This window comes from Drosophila melanogaster, chromosome 2R (assembly GCF_000001215.4).
Source record: "Drosophila melanogaster chromosome 2R".
Classification (NCBI taxonomy): domain Eukaryota; kingdom Metazoa; phylum Arthropoda; class Insecta; order Diptera; family Drosophilidae; genus Drosophila; species Drosophila melanogaster.
The window spans coordinates 9167696-9192478 of NT_033778.4; the positions used below are offsets into that span (position 1 = coordinate 9167696).

General features: G+C 45.6%; 4 protein-coding genes and 1 long non-coding RNA gene across 15 annotated transcripts; 1 reads left to right on the forward strand and 4 right to left on the reverse strand.

Annotated features, from left to right (window-relative positions):
* Window positions 1-67: 67 nt before the first annotated feature.
* Rme-8 (Receptor mediated endocytosis 8) lies at window positions 68-9566 on the reverse strand. 2 transcript variants are annotated; one of them, NM_001299307.1, is made up of 22 exons: window positions 9447-9566; window positions 8893-9137; window positions 8698-8838; window positions 8396-8540; window positions 8038-8236; window positions 7472-7976; window positions 7236-7414; window positions 6973-7180; window positions 6505-6915; window positions 6105-6446; window positions 5837-6045; window positions 5611-5779; window positions 4783-5550; window positions 4138-4716; window positions 3969-4080; window positions 2733-3906; window positions 2148-2670; window positions 1598-2091; window positions 1161-1536; window positions 978-1100; window positions 615-873; window positions 68-554 (listed from the first exon to the last, which is right to left on the reverse strand). In NM_001299307.1, exons 2-22 carry the CDS (start codon window positions 9082-9084, stop codon window positions 439-441), a joined length of 7224 nt encoding a protein of 2407 aa, NP_001286236.1. In that variant the 5' UTR covers window positions 9085-9137; window positions 9447-9566; the 3' UTR covers window positions 68-438. The 2 variants fall into 2 exon arrangements, with proteins under 2 accessions (NP_001286236.1, NP_610467.1); NM_136623.2 differs by having other exon boundaries at window positions 8038-8239.
* Window positions 9567-10168: 602 nt separating this feature from the next.
* On the reverse strand, window positions 10169-18647 carry Rab32. Of its 7 annotated transcripts, NM_165660.2 has the most exons (5): window positions 18421-18647; window positions 17522-18229; window positions 11135-11530; window positions 10911-11054; window positions 10169-10849 (listed from the first exon to the last, which is right to left on the reverse strand). In NM_165660.2, exons 2-5 carry the CDS (start codon window positions 18035-18037, stop codon window positions 10739-10741), a joined length of 1167 nt encoding a protein of 388 aa, NP_724765.1. In that variant the 5' UTR covers window positions 18038-18229; window positions 18421-18647; the 3' UTR covers window positions 10169-10738. The 7 variants fall into 7 exon arrangements, with proteins under 7 accessions (NP_724765.1, NP_724763.1, NP_724764.1 ...); NM_165658.2 differs by lacking the exon at window positions 17522-18229; NM_165659.2 differs by having other exon boundaries at window positions 17522-18647.
* On the forward strand, window positions 15700-16800 carry lncRNA:CR44284 (long non-coding RNA:CR44284). The gene has a single exon (NR_124480.1). It is a non-coding gene; the product is annotated as a long non-coding RNA:CR44284 (long non-coding RNA).
* A 327-nt stretch (window positions 18648-18974) lies between the features above and the next one.
* Window positions 18975-24401, reverse strand: CG45085 (uncharacterized protein). Of its 2 annotated transcripts, NM_001299311.1 has the most exons (5): window positions 23581-24401; window positions 21372-21525; window positions 20959-21313; window positions 20425-20570; window positions 18975-19439 (listed from the first exon to the last, which is right to left on the reverse strand). In NM_001299311.1, the coding sequence occupies exon 1, from the start codon at window positions 24051-24053 to the stop codon at window positions 23907-23909; it is 147 nt and encodes a 48-aa protein (NP_001286240.1). In that variant the 5' UTR covers window positions 24054-24401; the 3' UTR covers window positions 18975-19439; window positions 20425-20570; window positions 20959-21313; window positions 21372-21525; window positions 23581-23906. The 2 variants fall into 2 exon arrangements, with proteins under 2 accessions (NP_001286240.1, NP_001286239.1); NM_001299310.1 differs by having other exon boundaries at window positions 18975-20570.
* On the reverse strand, window positions 18975-24401 carry CG8026 (uncharacterized protein). 3 transcript variants are annotated; one of them, NM_165664.3, is made up of 5 exons: window positions 23581-24401; window positions 21372-21525; window positions 20959-21313; window positions 20425-20570; window positions 18975-19439 (listed from the first exon to the last, which is right to left on the reverse strand). In NM_165664.3, the coding sequence occupies exons 1-5, from the start codon at window positions 23732-23734 to the stop codon at window positions 19280-19282; spliced, it is 969 nt and encodes a 322-aa protein (NP_724769.2). In that variant the 5' UTR covers window positions 23735-24401; the 3' UTR covers window positions 18975-19279. The 3 variants fall into 3 exon arrangements, with proteins under 3 accessions (NP_724769.2, NP_610468.1, NP_001188893.1); NM_136624.4 differs by having other exon boundaries at window positions 18975-20570; NM_001201964.1 differs by lacking the exons at window positions 18975-19439; window positions 23581-24401 and adding an exon at window positions 22575-22651 and having other exon boundaries at window positions 19668-20570.
* Window positions 24402-24783: the final 382 nt, after the last annotated feature.

A 24783-nucleotide genomic window follows, 5' to 3' on the forward strand; every position in this document is an offset into this window, starting at 1 on the left:
GAAGTTGAGTCAGGCTAATAGATATATAGCCAGAAATTTAAACGAACCTAGTCACATTTTGGTTTTTCATTTGTAATGAATCGGCTTTATTCCATAATATGTTTAATCACTTTATGCATGCTCTAGTTAGGTTGTTTATGCGCGGTGTATAAACTAACAACTAATTTTTTATACAGTTGGTTTTCTTATAAATATAAAAAATGAAACTTTGTTACATATTAATAATATGCTGGCTAACGATTACCGTACCAGCCTTTTTCACGATACGTACAATTGGCTGCGAGTGTACAAAATAAAATAAAGTTTAATACAATAATTGGGGGCAACCCGTGCAATTCCGTTTCCGTTTTCTGATTCCGTGGCAATCGAAGGCTTCATGCTAGCGTTACCTTGAATACCAGACTAAGCTTTAGCCTTGGTCCGGCGGATAACACGTCGCTAGTCGATGGGTGGACGGGCCGAAGGATCATCGCGATCGATGGGTGGCGGTGAGGTGAGAACTTCTACGCTTTGCGCAGGACCCGCTGTCAGGTACCCAGCCGTTGGATTGACTCCTTCAAAAGGATAAAGTTATATATACATATGAGGCAGTACTATAAGAATCATCCACCTACCGGTCAGATAGCCACGTATTGTAGTATCGGCGATGAAAAGATCGTGTCGCTGATCCTTGAACTCGGCCCACACGGGGTGTTTGAGCAGAATTTGCGTCACCCGATCGCCGTAATTGAGATTGTGCGTCATGCCTTTGAGAGCCGCCACAATTTGTGCCTTAACCGCCGATGGATTGTCCACGAACTCCAGACGGCTGTCCAGTAGTCCCAGCAGAAAAGGTATAAGTCCCACCTCCAGAGATTGACTGATCAACGAATCCTAATAGATAACAAATTATGCATTTTGGGATTGGTAATAACAGTCATGTTTAAAGTTGTCTTTAAACTTTAAATCAAAGTAATTCCTTTTAGAATGCAACTCACATGCTGGTGCTTAAAGAGGCGGCTTAGAGCCTCGCAGGCCTTCTCGATGCAATCCCGATTGTGCTCCATGCACTTTTTTAATGGCGCCACACATTCCGTCTGTGAGATGGCACTCACGCAGAACTGAAACATAATATACTAAACTTAAGCGAATCCCCAATCGAAATGTTGATAGTAGCCAACCTCAGACAGCGAGAGCTGATGTAATACTGATAGCGTGTTTTTCGGCTGCACTGAGAGCAGATTGAACAGCTTTGGTATATGCCCAAGCACAGGGATGTCGTCCGCAAGGTTAGGCTGCGAACGTAGGAGCTCCACCAACGCAGTGGTGGACAGGTCTAGTACGTCCTGCTCTGAGGAGCTCTTGCCGATCTGTTCGACTACAAAGTCCAAAAGATCGGAAAGGAATTGCTTTGGCTTGCGAAGTGTCCAAGCTGGATTGCTGACGAACAGTCGGAGGTAGACGCCGGCCACAACGATTTCATTGGACACGATATCCTTAAGTATTTCCGGATCTTTCCACACATGCCGGGAATTCGCCTTTTGCAGCTGATAGAATCTGTGCGAAAAGAAAACATGAAAATTAAAAAGACAACGAAATGCATTTTGTTGTTAAATACCTTTGACACGTATCGGCCACAGCATCACACACATTCGACCGCGTGGTATCGTTCCAAATCAGTTCCGGATGCTCGTGTATAGACTCAAAGAGCTGCACGGACGTCGCTGGCGACTCCACCATAGCATCTATGAAAAGCGCTGGCAAGAACTTTGACACAGTGATCCGCACCTTGGGCCCGCTCAGGCGATCAGCCGTCATCTTGGCCAAAATACCGGCGCACATCTCACGGATTTGCGGATTACGCGAGTTGCAAAACATATCCAGCAGGTAGATAGTGGCTCCCTTGGCCTGGGCCTCCTTAATCATCTCCTGCACGTTCATCAGTCCCGACAGAGTCTCCAACACCTTTACTTGGCTGGCACGAAGCTCTGGGTCCTTAAGGGCCACCAGATAGTTGCCAAGGATCTCACAGGCTGCCACCTCCGAGACGCACTCCTTGTTGCGCGAAACCAAAGAAACCACCTCCAAGGCCACCGCTTTGACAGTAGAGTTCTAAAATATCAGAAAGTCTATTAAATTTCCAAGGGATTATAAAACCAAATGCTTACATCCGGGAATATGTTGCTGGCCAAGAAACCAAATATCATATCAAAGTTTCCGATGCATTGAATTTCCACCTCGGCGTTTGCCTTGATCACCGCAATCAATGCTTTAAGCACCATAGTAATGTGAAGCTCAATCTTTCCATCGCTGCTAAAGTCGTATTTGCTCTGCTGTAAGGCCAACTGCTGTTCCGTCAGCGCATCCGTCTCCAGCTTCTTCCGACTCTTTGATCGGTTATAAGCAGTTAGAACCTCGTCAAACGTAGTGCCCGATTTTCCCGTCGAAGCCTGCTGAAGCTGAGGATGATTAGGCGCCAAAGTGGGGGTCAGGATGCCATCATTTCCCATTTTAGGAGTAGCGTTGACAGGAGCGGCAGTTGATGCCGGGTTCTTTTTGTACTGCAGAAACTGATAAGCGTGCTTTAGGTACTCCAGCAGGTCCATGATGAAGAGCTTGGGCTGAGCAATAGGATGAGTTGGCATATCGTTGTAGATGCGTATAAATATACCGCCGATCTGCAGCTCGTCCCTGAAGGATTATTATTATTAATTAGCGTTATATACAACCTTTTCCATGTTCTAATCACTTACTTGTGTGCATCGAACTCAAAGCTGGAAACCAGCTCAGAGACCTGAGCAATGTCCTCATGCGTCTCCTTGGCGGATGCCGTTCGCTGCTGCTCGAGGAAATCCTTAAGCTGAGCGCGAGTTCCATTATCCCAGATGAGGTAGGGATTACGAGTGTTTGCCGTGAGCAACTTAAGCACATCACTGTCCCGAACCGTGGCCAACTGGTTGGAAATGTAACGCGTGAGCAGACGATCGAGCACCTGTTTGATTAGAGAGTTTTTAGCCTCTCCCGTAACAATGTACTTTTGCTGGATGGCACTGGTTCTCGTCTTCGTAAGCTGTTGCTGTTGCTCACTTTCGGTGGGTGTGGAACTAGCGGTGTCGCTGCTACCAGATGAGGTGTCTGACTCCTTTTCCTTTCCGCTCGTAATGGCCAGCTGTTTGCTTTGCAGGGGATTGTGAGCGTTCTGGGTGTACGTTGAGCTTGAGGCTGCGGACACCGATGGCTTTGGTTTTATGACTGGTGGCGCCTTAGCCGCTGGTGAGTTTGTCTCGCTTCCAGTCACCGGTTTCTGACGCAGCTCCATGCTGTAACCAGCTAAGGCGATGCAACCGAGCACCGCCATCTTTGCAAGGTTGTTGGCCAGTTGCTGCTGGTTTGACTTATCGCTCACATCCACACCGCTTTCGTCCAACGTGTAGTCATATTCGAAGATGAAAAGCAGTAGGGACCAGAGAACGCCATTCCGCGATAGTTGGCATTGCAGGTCATAGTTATTGGCAGCGAGACTGGTCACCAGGCTTACCGATAGCGTGTGCTTAAAATAGACCACACGGCAAACGTCAGAGAGTAACTGTGGCAGCTGGATGATCTTCTGTTTGCATTTCTCAAAGTTACAGGCTACTTCGAAGCAGCGAGTTACGTTCGATATGACTTGGTAGTGCAGCGAGTCTGGCTTCGAGTCCACGCCCAGGATAGACACGCAACGGGTGTATGCCTCCAAGAGCGCCTCAATACCTTCCTCCCGCCGCAGTTCCTCGGCATTTAAGGCAGAGCAGTGGACCGTATGGTAGCACAATTCAGAGGCAGCTGTTAGTAGTTGGGCTTCCTTTGAAAAGAGCTCATCATCTCGCGTCTCCAGACGAATGGTCTTAATGAGTTGCGGGTAGCCTGCGTACTTGTAGGGTCGCAAAACTATAAACAGAAATGAATAAATAGTTTTATAATTTAAAAAGAAAAACTTAGGAAACACTTACCATCCGGATATCGCTCAAAGAGTATGCTCTGTGTGCGAAGTATCAGCACAATATTATTGGGATCTGGCCCACCCGAGCTCCACACGTTCCGCGAGCAAAGAAACTCATACGCCTGAAAACAACCGTTGAATTTTAGAATGGATTACCATGTTGATTACCATTTACGTACCTGATTAACTTTTTCAAATATTTCGCGACCATTCGGATTTTTATCGGGATGATACATTTGCGCCAGCTTATAATAGCTCTTGCGAATCATCGACTCATCTGGCTTAGGAGTCTTGGTAAGGTCGATCCCTAGGTCCTGGTAAGCCTGTTGGATAGTCATCTGAGGAGGTTTCTTCTCTACCTCCTTGCGCCAAGCGTCGAGTGTGTGCTTTAGAAGCTGTACGGGATCAGAAATGGGCCAGTTGGGGAACTTTTGGGTATCGCACAAGTGACGCAGGTAATAGATGTGACAGAAGAGCTCGTTCTCCAGCTGTGGATAGCTGATCACTGGAATGGCTAAGTACGGGTACCTTGCCATTGTATGTCCACGAAGTCGAGGCGTAAAGTCTGCGATGTGCGCCGCTATTTTCTCTATTAGTAGACGTCGCATCTCTGAGCTCCATATCACCTCAGGGGTGTCAAACTCGCCTAGGAAAATTTCTGCAAACTTTTCCGCGCTGTAATTTTCCAGGAAACATACCATAGCCTCGGGGAGAAGCTGACCGAGTATGCTGCGGTGCATGATGCCAGACTGGGAGGTCTGTCAATGAAATGAAAATGTAGATCAACATCCTCATGTATGTAAAAAATGATGTAAAATTATTACCTCCTCGCTGCGGAATCCCTGCTTCATATGCGTCATCTTGAGGAATCGAGTTATAGGTAAAATGTTGCTACCTGTGTACATGAGCATGAAGTAGAAGACTCCCGTTAGGTACACCTTAGGCATCTCCGGATTGTCCTCCATAATCTGGTAGAGCAGCGTAGCTACGCGCTCCAGCAATCCGGGATCGTGGGTAAGGCAAACTTGTACCACATGCGGCAAGCAGATGAACTCCGAAAGTTTGCGAGACAACTTTGGACCTGGAATAAGAACTGCCACGCCATTTTGGGTGCGACTCGGAAAGAAGCTAGTGCACTTTATCAAAATGTCTAGGATCTTTGAGGACAATTCAGTCTCGTCGTAAAGCGGTGTGCCTTTGGCAATTAGACACCATTTTAGCTGTGGGATCTGCTGAAGCGATCGCCAACCATCCATGCCAATAGCCCAGCATCGGGTCTTTGGTGTGATTAATCCCTTCTGCCACAATTCCTTGAGTTCCGAGTATGTAATAGGTCCCTGACGCTCCGGCTTTTGGCCATCCTTCTCAATGTTGTAGTACCAATCCTTTTCTTCGTATGTACCCATATTGGGACCCGCTTCAATAACATTTGTTTTGGTATTGAGCTGCGCCCGTCCCTTGTGTAAATGGGCTAAAGTGATGAGATCTACTAGGCATTGCACGTGATCGATAAGGGCTCGACTGTTCGATTTCTCTAGCACCAGGCAAGATATTAGGTTGATCAGTGCATCGCGCATTGAAGGTGAAAGGCACTAAAGGGACGTGAAGTATTAATGGAGAGCCCTAACTTAAAATTTTTGTGTTGGACTCACCCTATCACTGAGCTGCAGAATGTAAGACATATCGTTGAACTTGCCAATCTCGGCGTGGTAACGTCGGTAAACCTTAGCCAAAGCCTGGAGGGAAAACACCGTCATTTGGTCATCATTTACGCGTTGTCGGCACAACACACGTCTATACAATGCATTAAAGAGTTCAATCCTAGAGAGATAACTATGTTTACATCCATAATTAACTAAAGCAATTAAGGAAACTTACGGATCCTTTACTAGATTTTGCGGCCAGTCGTCCTTCTCCAGTATCAAACGAATGTAGTAGTCACCAATTTTAATTTCGTCAGCTAAACATTGATAGGCAACCTCGAATTCCTGATAATTCCATGCCACAATCATTTGACCAGCTAAGTCACGATCATTAAGAAATTGCCGCAGCTCATTCTCCAAACACATACGCAGTTCTTCGCGGGTCTGCGAAAATATTTTATTGGAATCTATCAATTAATATTAAAAATGTAATGTATGAATACCTTGTGATTCCATATTAAATTGGGGAGACTGTGATCTTTGGCAAAGCTGTAAAAGAAGAAGGGCAGATTCACTACAACATCAGATGTCTTTTTCTTCTGGCGTCGATTTCTCAGCACAACAGGGCGATTCTTTAGCGCCTGAGCCGCTCCGTCCTGTTTCTCAATTAGGTTCATGCCCCAATGCTTAATGCCTTGTAAATGCTTCTCTATCACATTCTTGCGAGTTTTGTTGGAATGTTGTATTGCAAATTTGAGATTGTCACGAAAGTTTAGCTTGTCCTCCTCGACATCCGACTCTGGAACAGTCTCCTCAGATTCCAAAAAGGTTAACAGGCCAGCGGGCTGGTAATTTTAAATAATATGACAAACTTGATTGAATTGGACATTTCGAATAACTCACGAATATGCGTTTAAAGAGTTCCATGGCCTCCTCACTATCTGTTAGCCACAGCCCGATCAAATGCCGCGACAACTGACGTTGCGTGGTCTGTGTGGGATCATTGGAGGGCGTATACAGTGCCACCAGTAAGTGGCGGCACAGCGCAGCCTCATCCAAAGCCAATGCTTGCATTTGCTGAGCCACTTGCAGCTCGCCTTCTTCAATAATGGCCCGCAGCACCAATCCAGCTCCCTTCACGATCGCCAGCGAGGGATGCTGGAACAGTTTGTACAAATAGCGTCCACGATCGGCAACCAGCTCCAGCAGAGTATCGAACTGCTTGCCGTCAGTGGTCTCGCTGTAAGGCACACACAAGGCAAAGGTCATGAAGTCCAGCATGGCTGAGAGTACCAGAGCACCACTGCCATGGCTCTGAAATCATAAATAGTTACAAAACGAATTGACCGCACTCTAGAATGGTTACATTACCACATGGGTTGTCCACATGTTGAGCAAAGTTTCCAGAAACGATTTTGATGACAGAATGGATGACTTGTTAAGTTGCTCCTGTTTTAAATCATGGTCAGAATTCACAGAATGCATTAGCGAGTTAATCATGTCAATGGCGGAGTATGTCACAGCCAAATCCTTGCGTCTTAAAGCAGCCACCACCTTTGTACCGATAATCTCACGAAAGCTGAAATGTATTCAAACATTAACAATGCTATTAGTACGAAACTAGAATATATTACCCCGGGAGATTCGTAAAGGCTGCGTATCCAACTTTGCTAGCGAGAAGACGAGTAAGAGCGTGAAAGATAGCCTCCAGCTCCAAGTTGCTCAGCTGGGCCGTAGGGCTGTCCAGCTCCTTTTGAGCCAACGCTTGCAGGGCACTCAGGATAAGTTTATCTTTGTTTTCAGCAAACAAGCTCTGTGAAACGAAACATTAGTTAGGTTGAACCGGAATCCGAGCATTAGGTTAACCTACATCCTGAGTTACACTGTAGTTGAGGCCACTGTGAGGCACATTGGCATTAAAGCGCTCCAAGATCTCATACCGCTTAGAGGGGTTTTGAAAATTGTTGATAACCAGGCGCATCAAATTCGCCTCCGTCTCCTCGTCCACCGAGCTGTTCAATGGCACATACCGTTTCCCTCGCGGCGTGTTGCCAATGCGGACGTGCACATCCTGATTGCCACTGGAGCGGACAGCATCCAGAACAGTGGCCAACAATGAGTCGCGGTCGTTGGTGCTGTAGTTGCGCACGATTCCATTCTTGTACTCGATGCTGAAGCGCTGAAGATTGTCCTTGTCTCTAACTAAGGCAAACACATCAGTGAGCGGACGCAGGGTGCAGACGCTGTAGGTTTGAGGATCCCGCTCCAGCAGCGTTACCTCGGTGAGGCAGAGTATACGCTTCACCGGATCCGGATGGCGGGGCGTTATCTTATGAACCGAGAATTCGGTCGACGAGGTTTGAAACTGGTCACCACTGAAATATTATATGGCTTTTTTTTTCTACAAATTCTTTATTGCGTTTCACATGAACTTACCTAAACTTGCCGAACCGCTGCCTCTCGAACTGCTCCAGAGTGATCTGACTCTTGAGTATTTTGGTTTCGATGCCCAGAAACTGAGCCGATCTCTGTGCTATGTTCTGCACGATTTCGTGGTGATTCAGCGCCTTAAACAAATGGAGGCGACTGAATCCGCCGTAGGCCATCACGATTCCTCCCTCATAGTCCGAGATGCCTGCTTAAAACGTGTGCGGAAGAAAGATGAGTGCGGCAAGTAACCAAAAATAAAAAAAAGAACAAAACACGGAGCGATCATATTGAATTGTAATTGAGGCACATGAGGACAAAACAAGACACATTAATTGATGCAAGCGAGTCGAATGTGCATAGCTACCTATTATTCCCTCGATATCCTTGTACATATAGCTGGCCAGCACGTCGTTGGTGGTGGGATCGAGCTGGTCCAGAGAACAGGGCGTGACCTCCAGTACTGTGGGAAGACTGATGCCCGACCAGTGGTATTTGTAAGCACTAAAGCGCTACAAAATTTAGATAGTATTCAAAATTAAAATTTTGACAGATTAGAATTCATATTGCATATTTAAATGTTAATTAGAAACATCTGAATCACACATGAAATGTTGGAGAAGTGTTTCCAAATTAGTATAGGATTTAAAGCGAGACTCAAAAACCAACCTGAGCATTTTTCGGCTTGTCCGCAAACTCTTTGTAGTACTTTAATATAGAGCTTAGGATATCGTTCCGATATTCCGACGATAACTTGATTGTATCTAGTTTCTTATCCTTTTTGATGGTAATCACGAAGTCATGGGGTATCTGAAAGATCAATTTATTTAGTTCCGAGCTCTCCGTAGGATCTTATAAACTCACATTTGTGGTCTTTGAGGGTGCTGCTGCTACGATGTCCGAATAGGACCACCTGTTAGTCAGGTCAAGCTTGTCCGGATTGTAGGTGGATATGCCGGCCGTGCCGATGGAGAGGATGCGCTTATACCTGCCCTTCCAGGAGTGCTTGGTCACCAGGAAGCACTCCAGATCGACGTTTTCCTTAGGCGGCAGCATCGTTTCTTGTGACGATTCCAACTGATTACCTTCCACCCAGTATTAGTCAGCAACTGAAAGTGAGTGAGATATGGAGTGTGGGAACGGGAGTCAAATCAGAGCCGCGGCAATTCATGACTGGTCTTTCGGGCGCGCAGCTGGTTCACGTTCCCAGCGGTTTCCAAATATCCAATTGACTTGCCCCCGACTCCAGGGCACTGATTAATTAAGTCGACTTGGGCACTTATCAGCAGAAGTGCCAACGGAGCCCCAACAAAGACCAGAAAAGGGGAGTAAACGTGACGAGTGCGGAATGCTGCGGCCCCCAGAGCGCGGACCGTTGGATACGGCTCCGCCGAGCTGCAGCCCTGGCGGTGGCTTACCTTAAACATCTAACACATTTTGCCCAATTGTTATATTGTCTTCTATTCCTAATATCTCTCGTTTGCGGAATTTTTGCAATAAACAATTTAGCAGTAACACGGCTACACAACACTAATAAATAGAGGTGCAAGTATCGATGGCAATAGTCTTGCAGCGATTCGATAGTTTGTAAGGTTCTATCGATAGTGGTCCCGTTCAGCAGCAATTGGTAAACGCATATTCACGGTATTCTCGGAGTATTTAAGTTTCAAGCTTAATTCACTTTTGAGTCAGGATGTTTGTTTGTGCCATAAAACATTTTATAAAACCAAATTGCAATTAAACCTGATTCCAGCTTTTTCCCAATTTTTCCCATACCAATTACCAGTTTATACGTTTCGCTTTTCATAACGATTAAATAATTGCTAATAATTTTATGTAGAATATGAACGCACGACACTTTTATCTGTATATCATTATTTTTAAGTTTAATATGTGATCACTAAACAATAAGGAATACCATAGTTGATAACTATCGATAGTTTGAATATTAAAAAAAAAGAAAAACATTGCCGGTTGGGGATACGATTTTTTACCGTTAAAAAAGGAAATGTAAAAACAAAGCTTTTATTCGTATTTATTTACAAAGACCAGTGATTCAATGAAGGCAAATACTAGTAGCATAACATTTTCATTGTATCACAAAAGCACTTACACAGAATTTATTCAGCCAATAAAACACGTCGTCTGAACTTAACTACCATTAAAAACTTTATTTCTGATTTCGCATTGCATTAAGCGTACGTATTGTTATCTAAATACAAATAATGATGGCAGAGTGTGTTTGCATACGAGAATAATAATTCCAAGATAAAACAATCTCGCCAGCAGAGGCAAATAAAACAAACAAAACAATAAGACGATTCGCATTTTACACAAATGTAGTATGCTATGATACGGATGCTGCACTACCTCCGGCTAATCCTCGCAACTAGGGCAATGATGGTGATAGTAATAATGTTTCGTATGCGTAGGTATGTTATGTGTCACCATATAAATTCTCAAAGTGACACGGATCCCGATGCCGGCGCAACATTGTGGACCCACAGACGGGGTGTTAAAGATAAAGACGGACGGGATGATACGGATGACACTAAGTCTTAGACAAATGTTACGTTAAAACCCTAAGCATAGTTATCGCTATCTTCTAACAACATGAACATGGAGTGGACGTAGGCACATGGCGTTTCTGTGTTGAAACTCGCTCTTAAACTGGGAATGGGAATAGGAGTCGCCGGACCTCGGTCCCAGGTCAGCAGGAACACTTGTTCTTGGCATCCGATCCGGTTGCATCGGCCGCGCTCAAGTTGAACTTGTCGCCATCGGCCAGATCGGCAGATATCAGCTTATCGTTGATGAGTATCTGTCGGGCGAGTGGAAGAAGATTAGCGGGGCTTTGGCTGGGCATTAGCAGCGATTATCACCTTATTCACGAGGGCACGAGCTGCCTCATCGATGTTGATATTCTCCTTGGCGGATGTCTCAAACCAACCGGCAAATCCGTTCTCCCTCACATACTCATCCATCTTCTCGGGCTGCGTTATGATGCCCTGCTTTTCCTGGTCGCACTGGAAAACGGATGAGCAACGTATTAATCACATAATATAGAAATTATGCGGTCTCCTTTAACCTTTAGGCAATCACTTACTTTATTGGCCAGCAGGATGCACGGAATGGGACTGCCGTCCGGCAGCTGCACCTTGGAGTCTAGATCTTCCTTCCACTTGCTCACGCAATCGAAAGTCCCACTGCGAGTCACATCAAAAACGATGAACGCGCCCACCGCCTCCTTGTAGTAGACACGGGTCATGTTGCCAAACCTCTCCTGACCGGCGATATCCCACAGCTGGAGGCGCACTATCGTATTGGCGTCCCACTGCAGCACTTTCAGGGCGAAGTCCACGCCGATGGTGGCCCTGTAGTTCTGGCTGAAGAACTGGTGCACATAGCGCTTAATGAAGGACGTCTTGCCGGTGCCCAGTTCACCAATGACTAGAATCTTGTACAGATGCTCGCGCTTATCGCTGGTGGATGTCATGATGGCCTGCAAGCAAGGATTGGATGAGAGTTACTTGTATGTTCGATCCATGCTTAATAGAATAGTTTGATAAATTTGATACACTAAACAATGAAATCCCACTTGTGACTTGAAATCTCAAGATAAAGAGATACATACTTTTGGGCTCTGGGTTTCAAGATACAAATATAAATAATCCGTGCATTTCGAATTATAATAAGTAGTAAAGTTTGTTCTATCATAGCACGTTTACACTCAGTTATATAAAAGCATATCAATATATAATATAGGAAGTGAGAATTCACCACTTTAATAAATTCTAAGCCTGGTATTAGTTACACCTTCTGCTGCTCGTCAATCCGCACTGAGATTTGCTGGTTAGTTGACGAGACCCCCTGGGCTATTACCACCGCCCGCCGCCCGCACAGTTGAATGACACTCTGGAACACACACTATAAGGGGGCCAACATATCACTTGTGGGGCTTCTTCGCTTCTTCGTAGGTAAATGACAACTGGCGAATTGGCAATCCGACGACGACGAGACCTTACCGGTTCCATTTCCTGATCCATGGTCAGGTCACCGAAGGCCGGCATGGGCTTGGCGTTCTCTGGCTCTGTGGTATCCGCCTGCTCCTCGCTATCGTCCTCGGATCCGGAGTCCTGGTTGGAGTATTCACTAGCCACCGACTGATAGTGCAGTGTTTCCCGCCTGCCCTCGATGCTGTCGTGGTCGCCGAGGATGAGCTGCTGCTGAGCGAAGCTGAGACGCCGGATGCTGGAGTCGCTGAGCTCTTCGTTGGAGTTGGGCTGTTGACTGGCGGCGGCGGCCAATGCGGCTTCGTAGGCACTCAAGGGACTCCTGACTGCACTGCCCACTTCAAAGCGGACAACGGGCGGGGGATTAGCAATAGTCTGGGCGCTTTCCGCCGAGGAGACTCCGTCCTCAGCCGCCGGAGGGGATGTGGATGGGTCCAGGGATTGCTGCCCTGATGGCTGGGGTTCCGTGTTCGCTAGTTCAGCCAGTGGTCTGGCGTTGAGGCGGTGGCCGCGCTGCTGCTGCTGCTGCATCAATTCCAGCTTCCTGCTGGATGCGCTCGAGGATTGGGACTTGCGAACAGCTCCGGTGCCGCTGGCTGACTGAACGCGACTTGGTTTTGCTGGCGCCCGTTCTCTGGGCGGCGTATCGCGCGTGCTCTCGGTGGTGGTGATAAGCGGCGACGGCGACGCCGATGGGGACTCTCTCTCGGGGCTCTGGGGCTTCTTCTTCGACACCAGCAGCTTGGTGGTGCGGGTGCTGCTGCTCGTATCTCTCGTGGTCACGGTGGTGGTAGTGGTTTTCTTTCTCGGTTTCCTTTCTTCTGCGGCGGGTGTCAGATAATCCGTGTCGCTCTTGGGTCTGCTCTTGCCGCTCTTCTTGGCGGGCGATGGCTCCACCTTCTTGCCACTGATGGTGATCTGCAGCGTGCTGCTGCCGGCGGAGGTGGGCGAACCGGGTGGCGATGGCAGGGGTGTTGTTTCCAGGTGCTCCACGCTGATGTCGTCGCTGGTCGCCAAGCTGTGGGGCCGCCCCTTCGGCGTTTTCCCACTTTTTCTCAGGCCTCCAAGAAGCAGGCGGCGCGTCAGGCTCTTTTTCTTGGTCTTGCCGAGGGCTCCACTGTCCGTGGAGATGGAGCTGGCCACGTCTTCGAGCTCGCCTGGGGTTTCCTGAGCCTCTTCCTCCGCGCTGCGTGTTTCCCTGTCGGTGCTTTTATCCAGCTCCCTTTCCCTTTTGGTTTTGGTCTTCGAGAGGCTTCGCAGAGCCGCAGTGAATCGGGAACGGCCCTTGATCTTCGCGGTGGCCTCCTCAGACTCGTCTTTCGGATCCCCGTCCCCCTCCTGGCGGTCACCCTTTTCCTCCGATTGCTCCGATTCCGCTCTCTTTGTAGCTGCTTTTCCCCGCTGCTCGTCCACGTTGGGCATATTTTCAACTGACGCTGTTGATCCCTAGCGATTCTACACAGATTCCATTTGCTCCAGCTTGATTTCCAGTCCTGATCCTGCACGATCCTCGAGCTTTTTTTTTTTAAGCAACCGTTGCCCAGACTAAACGAACGCGCACTAAAATCCCCAGTGCCGACGACTAGGCTTTTATAAATTTTGTATTCGCCCCGTTGGTCCCGCCCCCGCACCATCCCCTTTTGTGGTGAGAGGTTTAGCATTACAGTTACGAAAATCGCTATAGCTGGCCAGGTGCTTACCAACACTGGTTGCCGCCTCCAAATCGCTTGCGAAATGAGCGTGAGAAGAGCCGGTGGGCCTTTGAATGGGCCGATTGGACGGCTGGCACCCGCTTATCAAGCAATCCCCGGACAAAGATTGGCCAGTGTCCGGTGGCCCGCCATAATCGACGCCAGTTGTCCGGCTGGTTAGCCCTGCTCCGGAATCACTGGGCTCTATAATTTGGATCGAGGTAATGCATAATGCCATGATGCCGTGATGCTACGATGACGAGCACCCAATCATCCGGCACAACCAGTGGAGCAGGGCGCCCAGTGTCCATATCTGGACCTGACCTCTCCAAGCAACCCAGAACGTGCTCCGCCGCACTTGGCGGGCTTCCTTTAAGCTGAGGATTTGCCGCATCAACTTGTCCCAAAAGAGTCGCTCGGCATTAAGTGGGCGACACATCAATCTGGCGGATTGGCCGCTGTCTTGGCCGACTGTCGACTTACTGCTCGACGTGACTATATAGAATTACGCTTATTACAAAACGTGGTTAGCCGCAGTGCATCGAGCAGAGCGACAGGGAAGGAGATATGTGGCCCATATACGATTACCCAAGTAATAACCCGAAACGCAAACGGGATGGCACACATATGTATGTATGTATGTATGGATAGATCGTATCTTACAGATGTACGGAAGTTGCTTCAGATCTGACTTAATTAGATATTACAGTTCCTTATACAGGCACTTTGCTGCGGTTGCGATATCATTGAGCAGTGGGGTAGTTATCAATACTTTTAAAAATGTATAGTATTATTACCAAACACCCTTTTGAACTTATAGTTTGACTATAAATTAAATTAAAGAATAATTTATTGGTAAAAACAATATTTGCCTATATTTGATTAGCTTTATGCTTATCACTAGGGTTAGTAACCATTTCAGATTCCTTTAAAACAACCCATTTGCAATATTGCTAGATTACTACTTATCCATCCTGTTTTCTGAAAGCCGTTTTCTTTTGGAGCACTACATCATTGAAAGTGATTGTTCTTTGATGACTTATATTTTCCTATAAACTAATAGCTATTGGTTATTTAGACCAGGCATTAATCAATGCGATTGCACAGTAAAGTAAAGCGTTCTAAATGTAATTCACCATAAAGAGCGCTGTCTGTAGCCTAACCGATTTGCACATTCTGAAATCGGGGACAAGTCAACAGTCGAATCAGCTTACATAATTCATGGGAGATTACAGCAAACACATTTTCTCAAGCCTTAAAAATTCCAGTTACGGAGCAGAGGGCTTTTAAACCATAATGTGCCTTGGAAACCGAAAGCATTAGAAATTCACTTTCGCATAAATGTCGAACGTGGAAGAGTTCCTTTGTGCCCGCAGATGTTTACACGCAATCCAGCCGGAAAACAGAAAACAGAAGAGCTATGCGAAGCATTCGGCCTCCATCTGAAAGTCAGGCGCCTGCAAGTGCCCCCTGACGACCCCATTCCGAACAAAAGCCACACGGATGCCCCGATGTGGCGAAGTCCTGCACGGACTTCTTTTCCGTAAATCGGATACCGAATGGCAGTGGCTAGGAGCCCCCCACCCGCATCGGCCAGCAATCACGTGCAAGTGAGCTCAACAAGAGGAAGTGAGCACGTGAATGAGTTCCTGGAATGGAAACTACTGGGATTGCATGTATCACGGCAGGCGTAAAATCAAGCGAATCTAAAGACACCTGTCTTTTTAGATAGCTTGGGAAAGTACTATTATGGCTAAGCCCATTTTCAGTCGTTTAATCCGAAGGTTTCTAACTGAACCCCAAAAGTATGCAATAAAATCTGATATGTAAGTGTAAAAAGTAGAATAACAAGTTGACGGCGGTGTTAGTTATTGCAAATATTTGTCAATTTGATAAGGAATACTATGCTATTAAAACCAAAATTATTTTGATTACTAAAAGTCCATGATTTAAGTAATTGTTGAAGTACGACATTTACGTATAAATAATATGAATTTTATTTAATGAAAGTTAGTTCAGTGCGATGTACTTTAACTGTCAAAGTTCAAAGCATTCGTTTAAATATAATACCTCAAAATATCGCAGGTTGATAAACATGGAGACTGCGTGCACAAAGATAGTTGGCATTGGAATTTTAAGATTGGCAACCTGGATTGCGTGATACGATACTGCGGCGGCAGAGCGATACTCTTACAGTTACCATAGTAAATATGTACATGCATGTACATATGTACATATGCTTATCAGTTTGCCCGGGCAATTGTCATGTAAATTAATCAGTCGGCCACAAACGTAAAGACACACAAACAACACTGCGGAGTGAAGTGGAGTGCATTGCCTTGGCCAGCGATGCGCCGAGGGAGTTGGAGCTCGATTACATAAGGAGGATGCTCTGCGAGTGGCGTACAGCGATCCCTCAATGGACTCTGCACACGCTGCTTTGCGTATTATCGGTGGGTGGCATGGAGTGTAGTGCCAGCTCATATCTTATCACGCAATGGAGTCGCCCATAAAAGGGGGAGGAAGAGGAGGCGAGAGGGCCCTGATTAGATAGTGGCCGAAATGCAATAAGACCTTGTGATTCATCGAGCGAGCTACATGCATGTGCGATGTGTAAATGGGAAATGCTGGAAATGCCAGGCAGTAATTAAAGAGCCCACACTTTCCTAGCTTGCTTCCATAATTGACCTTCAAACGTGACTTTGCCTATGTCTGATGAACCGAATCCGTAGCCTACCTCCTTCCAATCCGCATTATAGTTTCTCAACAGTAGCGGATATCTATAGCCGGCTAACCCGGCAATCACTTAAGTAGCTCAACACACCCACATGGTTCCGTCCCCGAATCCGACCCTTCTATGTGGAATGTGTAGTATGACCATATCCGTAGCCCCGCTTCACATTGTTTTGATTTTATCGTCTGGCTTGTAACTGAGCTGGGTATCCAATGAAAAAGCAATTGTAATTTCATTACCATTTAATTGGTAAAATTGGCATTGGGAAAATGGCAATCGGTCGATTGAAGATTAGAAGCAAACTAATTCTGAAAGGGAAATTCATTTTGTAGTGTGGGTGGAAAAACGTAATAAAATGGGTACACTGATAAAAAAAAGCTTCGATTTTTATCTATAGTATAGATAGTATTAAAATATAAATGTTAATTTATGGACTTTTGAACTTGCCTTAAATTTGATTCATATTTATTTCAATAGGGAAATTAGAATGTTCGTGGAAAAATCCTTAGATGAAATTAAATTAAAATGTAATTATTTGTATCAGTGCATTGTGATATTCCCCATTGCGATATTCCACATTCCGTGCATTATTCACGCTCCGTAATCCCATCTGGTGGGTTTCCGCAAAGTTCTCTGAGCAACTAAAACGGCTAATGAGTACAAGCTGGTTGTGTTAACGGCCTGACGAGGCGAAATAGCGAAAGCCATTGCAACACTTGGCCAACTTATTTTTGGGCATTTCCCACACTTGCAAAAAAAAGAGTATATATTTTTTTTTGAAAAGTCATCATTTAACGCCAATTTAAAATCGCATGAAAGTTGGTGTGCTATGACTATTTGCTAATGCTTCACTATTTAAGATTTCCTTTTTCAAATTAAAAATAATAACCAGTAATTACCAAGTACATATGAATGTAGGTGCATTCTGATCCCTAACATATGGGTTCACGCCCTTTTAATTGTTTAAAGTATGTCCCTCCTCCCCACATTACATTTTGGCACGTGCCGGCTGTAGGCAAACACTTTCCATTGCGGGTTATGGTGGAGGTACTTACTCCGTTGTGCAGGTATCCGTTGTTCCTGTTGATGTCCATGTGGTTACGGTTGACTCCCGCGGGCATGACCGTGGTCAGTTGCAGCGCCTCTATGGCGCCGAGATCCAACTCCGGCTTGGGCTCGGCGTAGGCCGGAGAAGCACTTCGCAGCGAGAACTGGGAGGAGCTGAGCGGCGGATGCAGCTGGGTCTCCGCGGACGGGAAACAGATCTGGCGGCGCACGAAGATGGGCGACTCCTTGGCGCTGAGGGCGCCCAGTGAACCGGAGCCTGAGCTCACGGGTCGGTGTCTGTGCTCCACGGGCAGGTGACCGGACTGGGTGTTCGGATGCTGAAGATCCGTGGCCAGGTACTGGCAGCGCAGGCAGGCGCAGGTGAGTTCCGAGAGCTGATCGGCCGACTTGGATTTGGGCAGGGCCTTGACCAATCCGGCGGACTCCTGTTCCAGGCAGTCGCAGATATTCTGGCGTCCGGCGGAGGTGGAGACAACGCTACTCTGGATGACGCCGGTTGCCATGCAACCACCGATACGGGGTGGGTGAGTGTGATCTTTAGACCTTCTCCGCAGTTATCTAACGCCCCCGCCCAGTCAAGGTCGTTCACACGCGCTCTAGTGGCCCTCTCCAGGCACAGACGTATAACTCTCGCTCTTCGGAACGCGGATCCCGAGCAACATGTGGTTCTGGTCTAACGGTAAACAATGGCTAGACTGTTCTTGAACTTATCAGAAGAATATGTAGGTATTTATTTGCGAGTTTCACAGCTATATATTTGCGGTGTTATCTCAATCGATCGGTTTGTTGAACTCGACCGTTGCACTTTTTTGGACAATTTCATGCACTCGAATCGCTGGAAACTGGTTTCAAATGCAAATGGAACAGTTCGGTGGTAGCCACTTACTTTGGATCTTAGTGTCATAGGGCTTAAACGGTCGTTTGCAACTTATATTGTTTGCTCTTGCTGATAATTATACGAATCGTAAATTAAATTCACACACGTTCGATTTCCAGGCACGCAATACTACGCAAGACAACAACAACACGAGCCAAGACGGCGCAAAACAACAACAACAGTGATTCCGAGCCTCGAGACGTCCGACCTCCAGTAATTTCAGTTTATAACTGAACCGAAAACAAAAGGAAAACTTTGTCGCACGAACAAATCCGAAAGCGAGAGCTTTGCGAAAAGCTCTACGTAGAAAACCGTTAAACGGACTCCGAGTCGGACTAGATTGAAATCCGCATCGTTTGGCGGTAAATCGATTTTTAAGTTAGAGCGGCGTTAATTCAAATATAAAAATATATACTACTCCTAGAGGGATACCACTGTGGTTGCTTTTTGCAAAGCTTACACGATCTATAAAGATGCCAGATGGTATAATTTTCCAGATAGTTTATTTTTTTTATTATTATTCATTTAAACAAGGATATCACACCCAGAAAAAGGCATTCTTTGGCTCACAAAGATTTGGTTTATTTGCAAGAGTGAGGCTATGGACTTATATTTCACAGGTATATTGTAACACTTTCGTCTGAATTCAATCACAAATCCATTCTGATCCACACTTAGGAACAACAATCACTTTACTTACTACGAAAAGACCAAATAAGTCTTCGCAACAACTAACTAAACTTAAACTAAAAGCAGCTGCGCATGCTCAGCACGATTGCAACTGCCCGCTGACTATAGAGACATATGGAAATGTCGTGAGGTGATATATGTATCTTAGAAGCCTAAAAGGAATCCAACCAAAGGAAAATCACACGTCCGACGCATCCTCTTTAGTCTCAATTCGCTTCCGCCTGGCGAGCAGGAAATGCGAGACGTTCTCGTACACCAGAAAGGTGACCATGCAGGCAGGCACTACTCGGGTTAAACTCGCCTTCAGCCCCTTGTAGAAGCCTCTGTAGCCCTCAAACCTGCAAAGAGAACCAAACACAATGCGGTTAGAGACTGAGAACTGAAAGCTACATCTACTTACAGTAAGGGCGCATTGGCTGTTTCAGATTAGCAAAGAGATTCTGCACAATTAAGGGGGTGATCGAAGACTTAGGGAGCGGAAGGAGCAAGGACTACTTACTCAAGCTGCCATGAGCCCTTGGACAAATGAAAAGACGCAGGCTGGACGCGCTGACAGTGTTTGCTTTAGTTTGTTTCTTGGTTTTCATTTAGGTCTGCCATCGTGGCCTTTTAATATGGGTAAGTAATTTCGCATTTCTTATCTTTTCTTTGATTTCAATAAGATTGTTCCACTGTAGGACTAAGTTGGTTTCACAATGCGTTTATGCTTATTTACATAAATGTCAAGGTTTATCCTTAAAATTATAAACCATTTTCAAAAACTATGAAGAATCTTTTTGCCAAAACGAAATTTTGTATCAACTAAACAGTAACTGGTTTTTCTTTGTGCTTACACAATTCCAAGCCGTTATAGAATAAATAATTTAACTAAACTAAGAACTAAATATGTGTTTGTTTTGATGAAGAGTGCAAGAAATGCGTTTTTGAAATTACATTTCATGGGCAGGGGCTATTTTGACGACGCCCCGATCACATCAGTTACTTTCGAAGTTGGGAGTGAAGGATGTACAATAAACTAGATATGGAATACACTTAAGGCTAAAGTAAGGTGCTAGGGCTAAACCGAAATCGAGTTACAACAATAATACAGAATAAGTTTGTCATTTTCTGCTGTTAGCTGCACATCGGAGGAAACGAGAAAGATTCGTGTATTCTAGGTGCTTAGCTTAAATTCTCTGTCAGATTCCAGATTCGATGATCTAGTACTAATACTCCATCTAGCTGGTCAGCTTCTCCCAGATCAGCATGACCATGCAGATGTTGGGCGTGACGTGGACCAGGTAGGGCACCAGGCCCTTATAGAAACCTCGCATGCGCTCGTACCTCCAAGTCTGTTTGATGCAGTCCCAGGTGCCGTTGTATCGGTGATGGTGGTCCTGCAGCCGTGCCCGGACCACCTGGTACGGGTAGGTGGCCGCCGCTGCGATCAGCTTGGAGACAGCCGCGAAGGCCAAGTACTCGGTGGTGGCCTGTGGGTGAGGGAGCACACATTAGTGAGGCGAACAGAATGAGCTGAATGGCTGCCAAATGGCGGAGACGTCATCACAACCAGATATATTCGGATACAGATACAGATGTGGTCACACAAAATATAACAAAGCGAACAAATATTTTTCTGATTAAGAAAGTCTTCTAACGAAAAAAGTAATTGAAAAAAAAGTACTCGATAGATTTTCAATTTTTGAACGTTACGCATTAAACTTAAAGACTTCAAAGTATTTTGTTATTTGTATAAGTAATAATTTTGTGCTATTAAGTTAACCGCATCTGTTCACCCAATTTAGTATATAGGCGATGTCAACGCCACGCGCAGCTTGGTCATGTGATGGGTTGGTCATTTGTGATCTGCCTACTCACCAGCTTCGTGTCGATGGGCAGTTTGCGATATTCGTTGTAGGCGTTCTTCAGCTCCTCGTAGGTCATGAACTGGATGGCTCCGTGGGAGACGCCCAACATGCCGGGAACAAAGCCGCGGTACAGGCCACGGATTCCCTCCTCCTTGTATATCTGGCCCAAGGCGTGGATCATGCCCCTGTACTCGGCACTACTCGCGGCATCGCACTGCAGGCAGAGACGCGTCTTCACCACCCAGATGGGGTTGGTCAGCAGCAGGGTGAGAATTCCCGACTCAGCAGCTGCAAGCATGTTCATTGTGGGGCCCAATGGCATGGTCGTGTTTCCTCCTTGGATAAATGTCTTAATGGTGTTGTAGCTGAAGGGAGTATTTACATTTAGGTTTGTTACCATTATCAGTAGAGCAAAGTACTTACAACATGAAGTACAGGCCCCAAGAGGAGCCCGATCCCCAGACATTGGGGGTGACGCCTTTGTAGAGTCCGCGGAAGCCCTCTTGCCGGAAAATCGTGGTGAAGGCGCTGCTCAGTCCCCGGTATTGCGGCACCGTAGCTGTCCGGCCATCGTTAACTGCAAGTGGAGAAGGAATCACGCTCGTAAATGATAAACATGTCTAGACATTGCAGCCTTGGGTCTGGCACGATTATGATTATGGATACTGTCACTGAAGGGCCGGCGAATGCGTCATATTGTGTGTATTGCTCTTCACCTAGGCAACTGTACGTCTACGGGAATATCAGTTGTTGACTCCGAAACCAACAAGTCCAGGCCCGTGGCCAAAGTTGTTTTCGCCAAAAGCAGATAGATAGCATTAATTGCCAGCGGATGCGATAAGCTGGGAGCGTCGAAATCAGCCACTCTACTTGTTTTCGCGCCCATTAGCAGATACTTAGCTATTTATATGGGACGACATATTCTATATGAGCTGGGCAATCATAAGATCTGGCCTGACAACAGTACCAGGCAGAAGAAAGGGGCTCGTCTTCGCTTCTAGACTATTTATAGCATCCTCATGGGTGACCTTGAAAGGAGACTGGACAGCCCAAGAGGCAAGTTCTTTTGGGGTATTTACGACTAAGCAACCACATTGGTTTTGGCCAGCGTAAAGAGTTTTTCGACATGCACTCGATAAAGTCGCAGCGATAAGGTCGCAGAGTGCTGAATCAGTCGACTTCCCGCATGGCAACAGTTGGAACTCGTTTTTAGCCACTGGAACTGGCGCTTGTGCCACATAAACCGGACAGTTGCCGCTGAAAGTTGCCGTTAACAAAGCCATTGCAATGTACAGTCGAGTCAAGTGGTCACGTGATTAAAAACGAGCAAGAGCAGAAAATCAAAAGCAAGATAAACGGGTTTCGTTTGGCCAAAATGCGTCATCGCCATAAAGGCCTTGCGCAAGTCAATAGAAAACAGCTGTTGCCAAATCGAGAAGCCACCGGATTCAAGGAGGTTCATTGCGGCGAAACCACTAGCTCTGGATTTTCTAACCATCCCAACTTGGGTTCGCTTTATCAGTTCACAAAACTCGCATGGTGTGACTTTAATTCGCATAAACAACTCGTGTGCTGGTTGTTATTGTTTACAAGCCACTTTTCTGGTGAATTTACATATTCACTTACTGCGTTAACGATTTTTAGCACTGATCCGGGCAAACTGGACGGCAACAATATTTAATAATCAAGAAACCCGCTCTCGGTTCGTTGTTGTTGTTTTGGTATCCCGAAGCAGACTATACGGAAATGTTGTTCATGTATTTTGCGCATGAAACGCAAACGAGGCCAAACATATGATTCAGATTGACTACAAAGAAGTAGTTTTCAGCAAATAGTCATAAACACAATGGCCTGCGTAAGCTGATGGCTCATATTATAGCCATTAATATCAAAGGTTGATAGCTTGTATCGATCTTTGGCCAGGCGGCATAAAAGTAAAAGCAAGTAAACAATTCGAACTGCTGTTGCCCCACGTTTCCTGTCTGCAAAATCCAGATTAGACCAATTTGAGATTCCACACACAATTGTCAACACAACCATAAATTTCATCTTTCTATCGCATTGAGGAAAAACTATGTTTTCACGTGCCCGTGGCCCCATTCATCAGCATTGTTTATGTGCGAAAGCATGCACGTCACTACTTGACTACACGGGCTTCTCAAATTTTCCATGGTGCACAAAAAAAAAAATCAAGTGCGAATTCTCGGATACCCGAGTAGCGTCTCAAACTTTCCATGGAAAATTTGTAAAGCATTGCGCAAACAAAACGCGAGCGGCGAGTAAAGTGCAACAATAATCTGCAGCCAGACTGGCGGCATTTCCCCGCACGTGCCGAGTGCTCTTTACTACACAGCAATATACGTAGTGCTAGTTCCTATGGTGACATATACGTTTTTCTCTATCAGTTGACAATTTTCTTTTAATAGGTATAGTTTTTGTATTCTATTTTAAGCCCAGATTAATCAGAAAGGTGCCTATATTACAGAGCCATATTGCGAAACACAATACTTAAATTAGAGCACTGGCATTTTGGATTATTCAACAAATATATTTCCCTATAAGATGTTATATTAGTGTACTACTGCTTGCTCACGGAAATCGTGGAATTCCCCGAGGCGTGTGGATGACTCACCTGCGAATCGAATCTTGATCAAATCCAGGGGATGTAGAATGAGTGTGGACACCACTCCGCCGGATACTCCGGCAACCAAATGCTCGTACTTGACGTGTGCGAATACGTTGAATTTCTTGGGACTGCCCGTTGACTGTGCCTTGATCGGATTCATATTGTGCAATCTCTGGTGATTTCTTTTGCGCTCGTTCTGTATTATTGTTGCTATCGCAGGCTTATTGGCTGCCCCGGTTGAAACTCACTTTTGCTACAGTGAATTGTACTAAAACTACGTGCTATTTACACTCTTTGGCTTTTCGGCTGCTTTCGACACAGATGGGCGCAAATCAAAGGAAATCGCTCGTCGAAATTATCTTGTTGCTAGGCGCACAGTTGTTGTTGTTGCTGCTGCTGCCGCTGCTCCGGTTGTTTTTGTTGCTGCCGCTGCTACAGTTGAAACATTTGTGCCTTTGCTTTGTTGTTGCCCAGCTCATATTTTCACTCGTTTGTTGTCGTTTATGAAGACTTTGTTGGCCAAATTGCTGCCCTTTTTGTGTATCTGCTGTTCAGAATTGCTGATGCAATATTAACTCCGAAATTGTTTCAAAATTATTTTCGTTTGGCCATTCGTTTCTTATGTAATGCCGAACTGAAAGGGCAGCCTAAATAATTGCCTTCGTTTTTTGTGGTCTGCTCAGCTGACAAGCGACTGATTAGCGCACTGCAATTAATAATCAAGCACGTGTGGCAGCAATGAACATTAAGTAACAACTTTTCTACGCGCGAGCAGGCGGATAAATGCGAACAGCAAGCTCTCCAACGAAAAACGACTAATCGACTTTGAGCACAGTGTTACCATATGTGCGCCAGGGCCGATAACAATAAAAATACCATCCAGCCGCAGAATAAATACCAATGTACATCATATCGAATTTCAAAATGTCATATTCACACCACTTGATAAAAATAGGTATTTCCGCTTCATATTACTCAAGTATGTCATTAAACATGTTATTAAATAATTATTAAATATTTAATTAAATTATTATGTAATCTCATCTCTCTTTAAGCTTATATTAGATAATTCCGGTTTTATAGAAAAAAATCTATTTTTAAGACATATAATGTTCTATCTTCTTCCCAAAAATCTAGCATAAAATTACCTAATCGTCAAACATTACTTTTTTTTGTTGTTTAGTTACATTTATTTTGGTAGGAAGACAT

What these genes read in the sequence shown, in the direction of transcription:
- Rab32 (NM_080370.4), bottom strand. Translation starts at nt 13,463, where the DNA reads ATGCCCAACGTGGACGAGCAGCGGGGAAAAGCAGCTACAAAGAGAGCG. An exon ending in GCATCCTGCTGGCCAATAAA is followed by an intron (nt 11,055 to 11,134) that starts GTAAGTGATTGC and finishes TCCGTTTTCCAG; the next exon opens with TGCGACCAGGAAAAGCAGGG. An exon ending in CTCGTGCCCTCGTGAATAAG is followed by an intron (nt 10,850 to 10,910) that starts GTGATAATCGCT and finishes CTCGCCCGACAG; the next exon opens with ATACTCATCAACGATAAGCT.
- Rme-8 (NM_136623.2), bottom strand. Translation starts at nt 9,084, where the DNA reads ATGCTGCCGCCTAAGGAAAACGTCGATCTGGAGTGCTTCCTGGTGACC. An exon ending in GGATATCGAGGGAATAATAG is followed by an intron (nt 8,240 to 8,395) that starts GTAGCTATGCAC and finishes ACACGTTTTAAG; the next exon opens with CAGGCATCTCGGACTATGAG. An exon ending in ATTTAATATGGAATCACAAG is followed by an intron (nt 6,046 to 6,104) that starts GTATTCATACAT and finishes ATATTTTCGCAG; the next exon opens with ACCCGCGAAGAACTGCGTAT.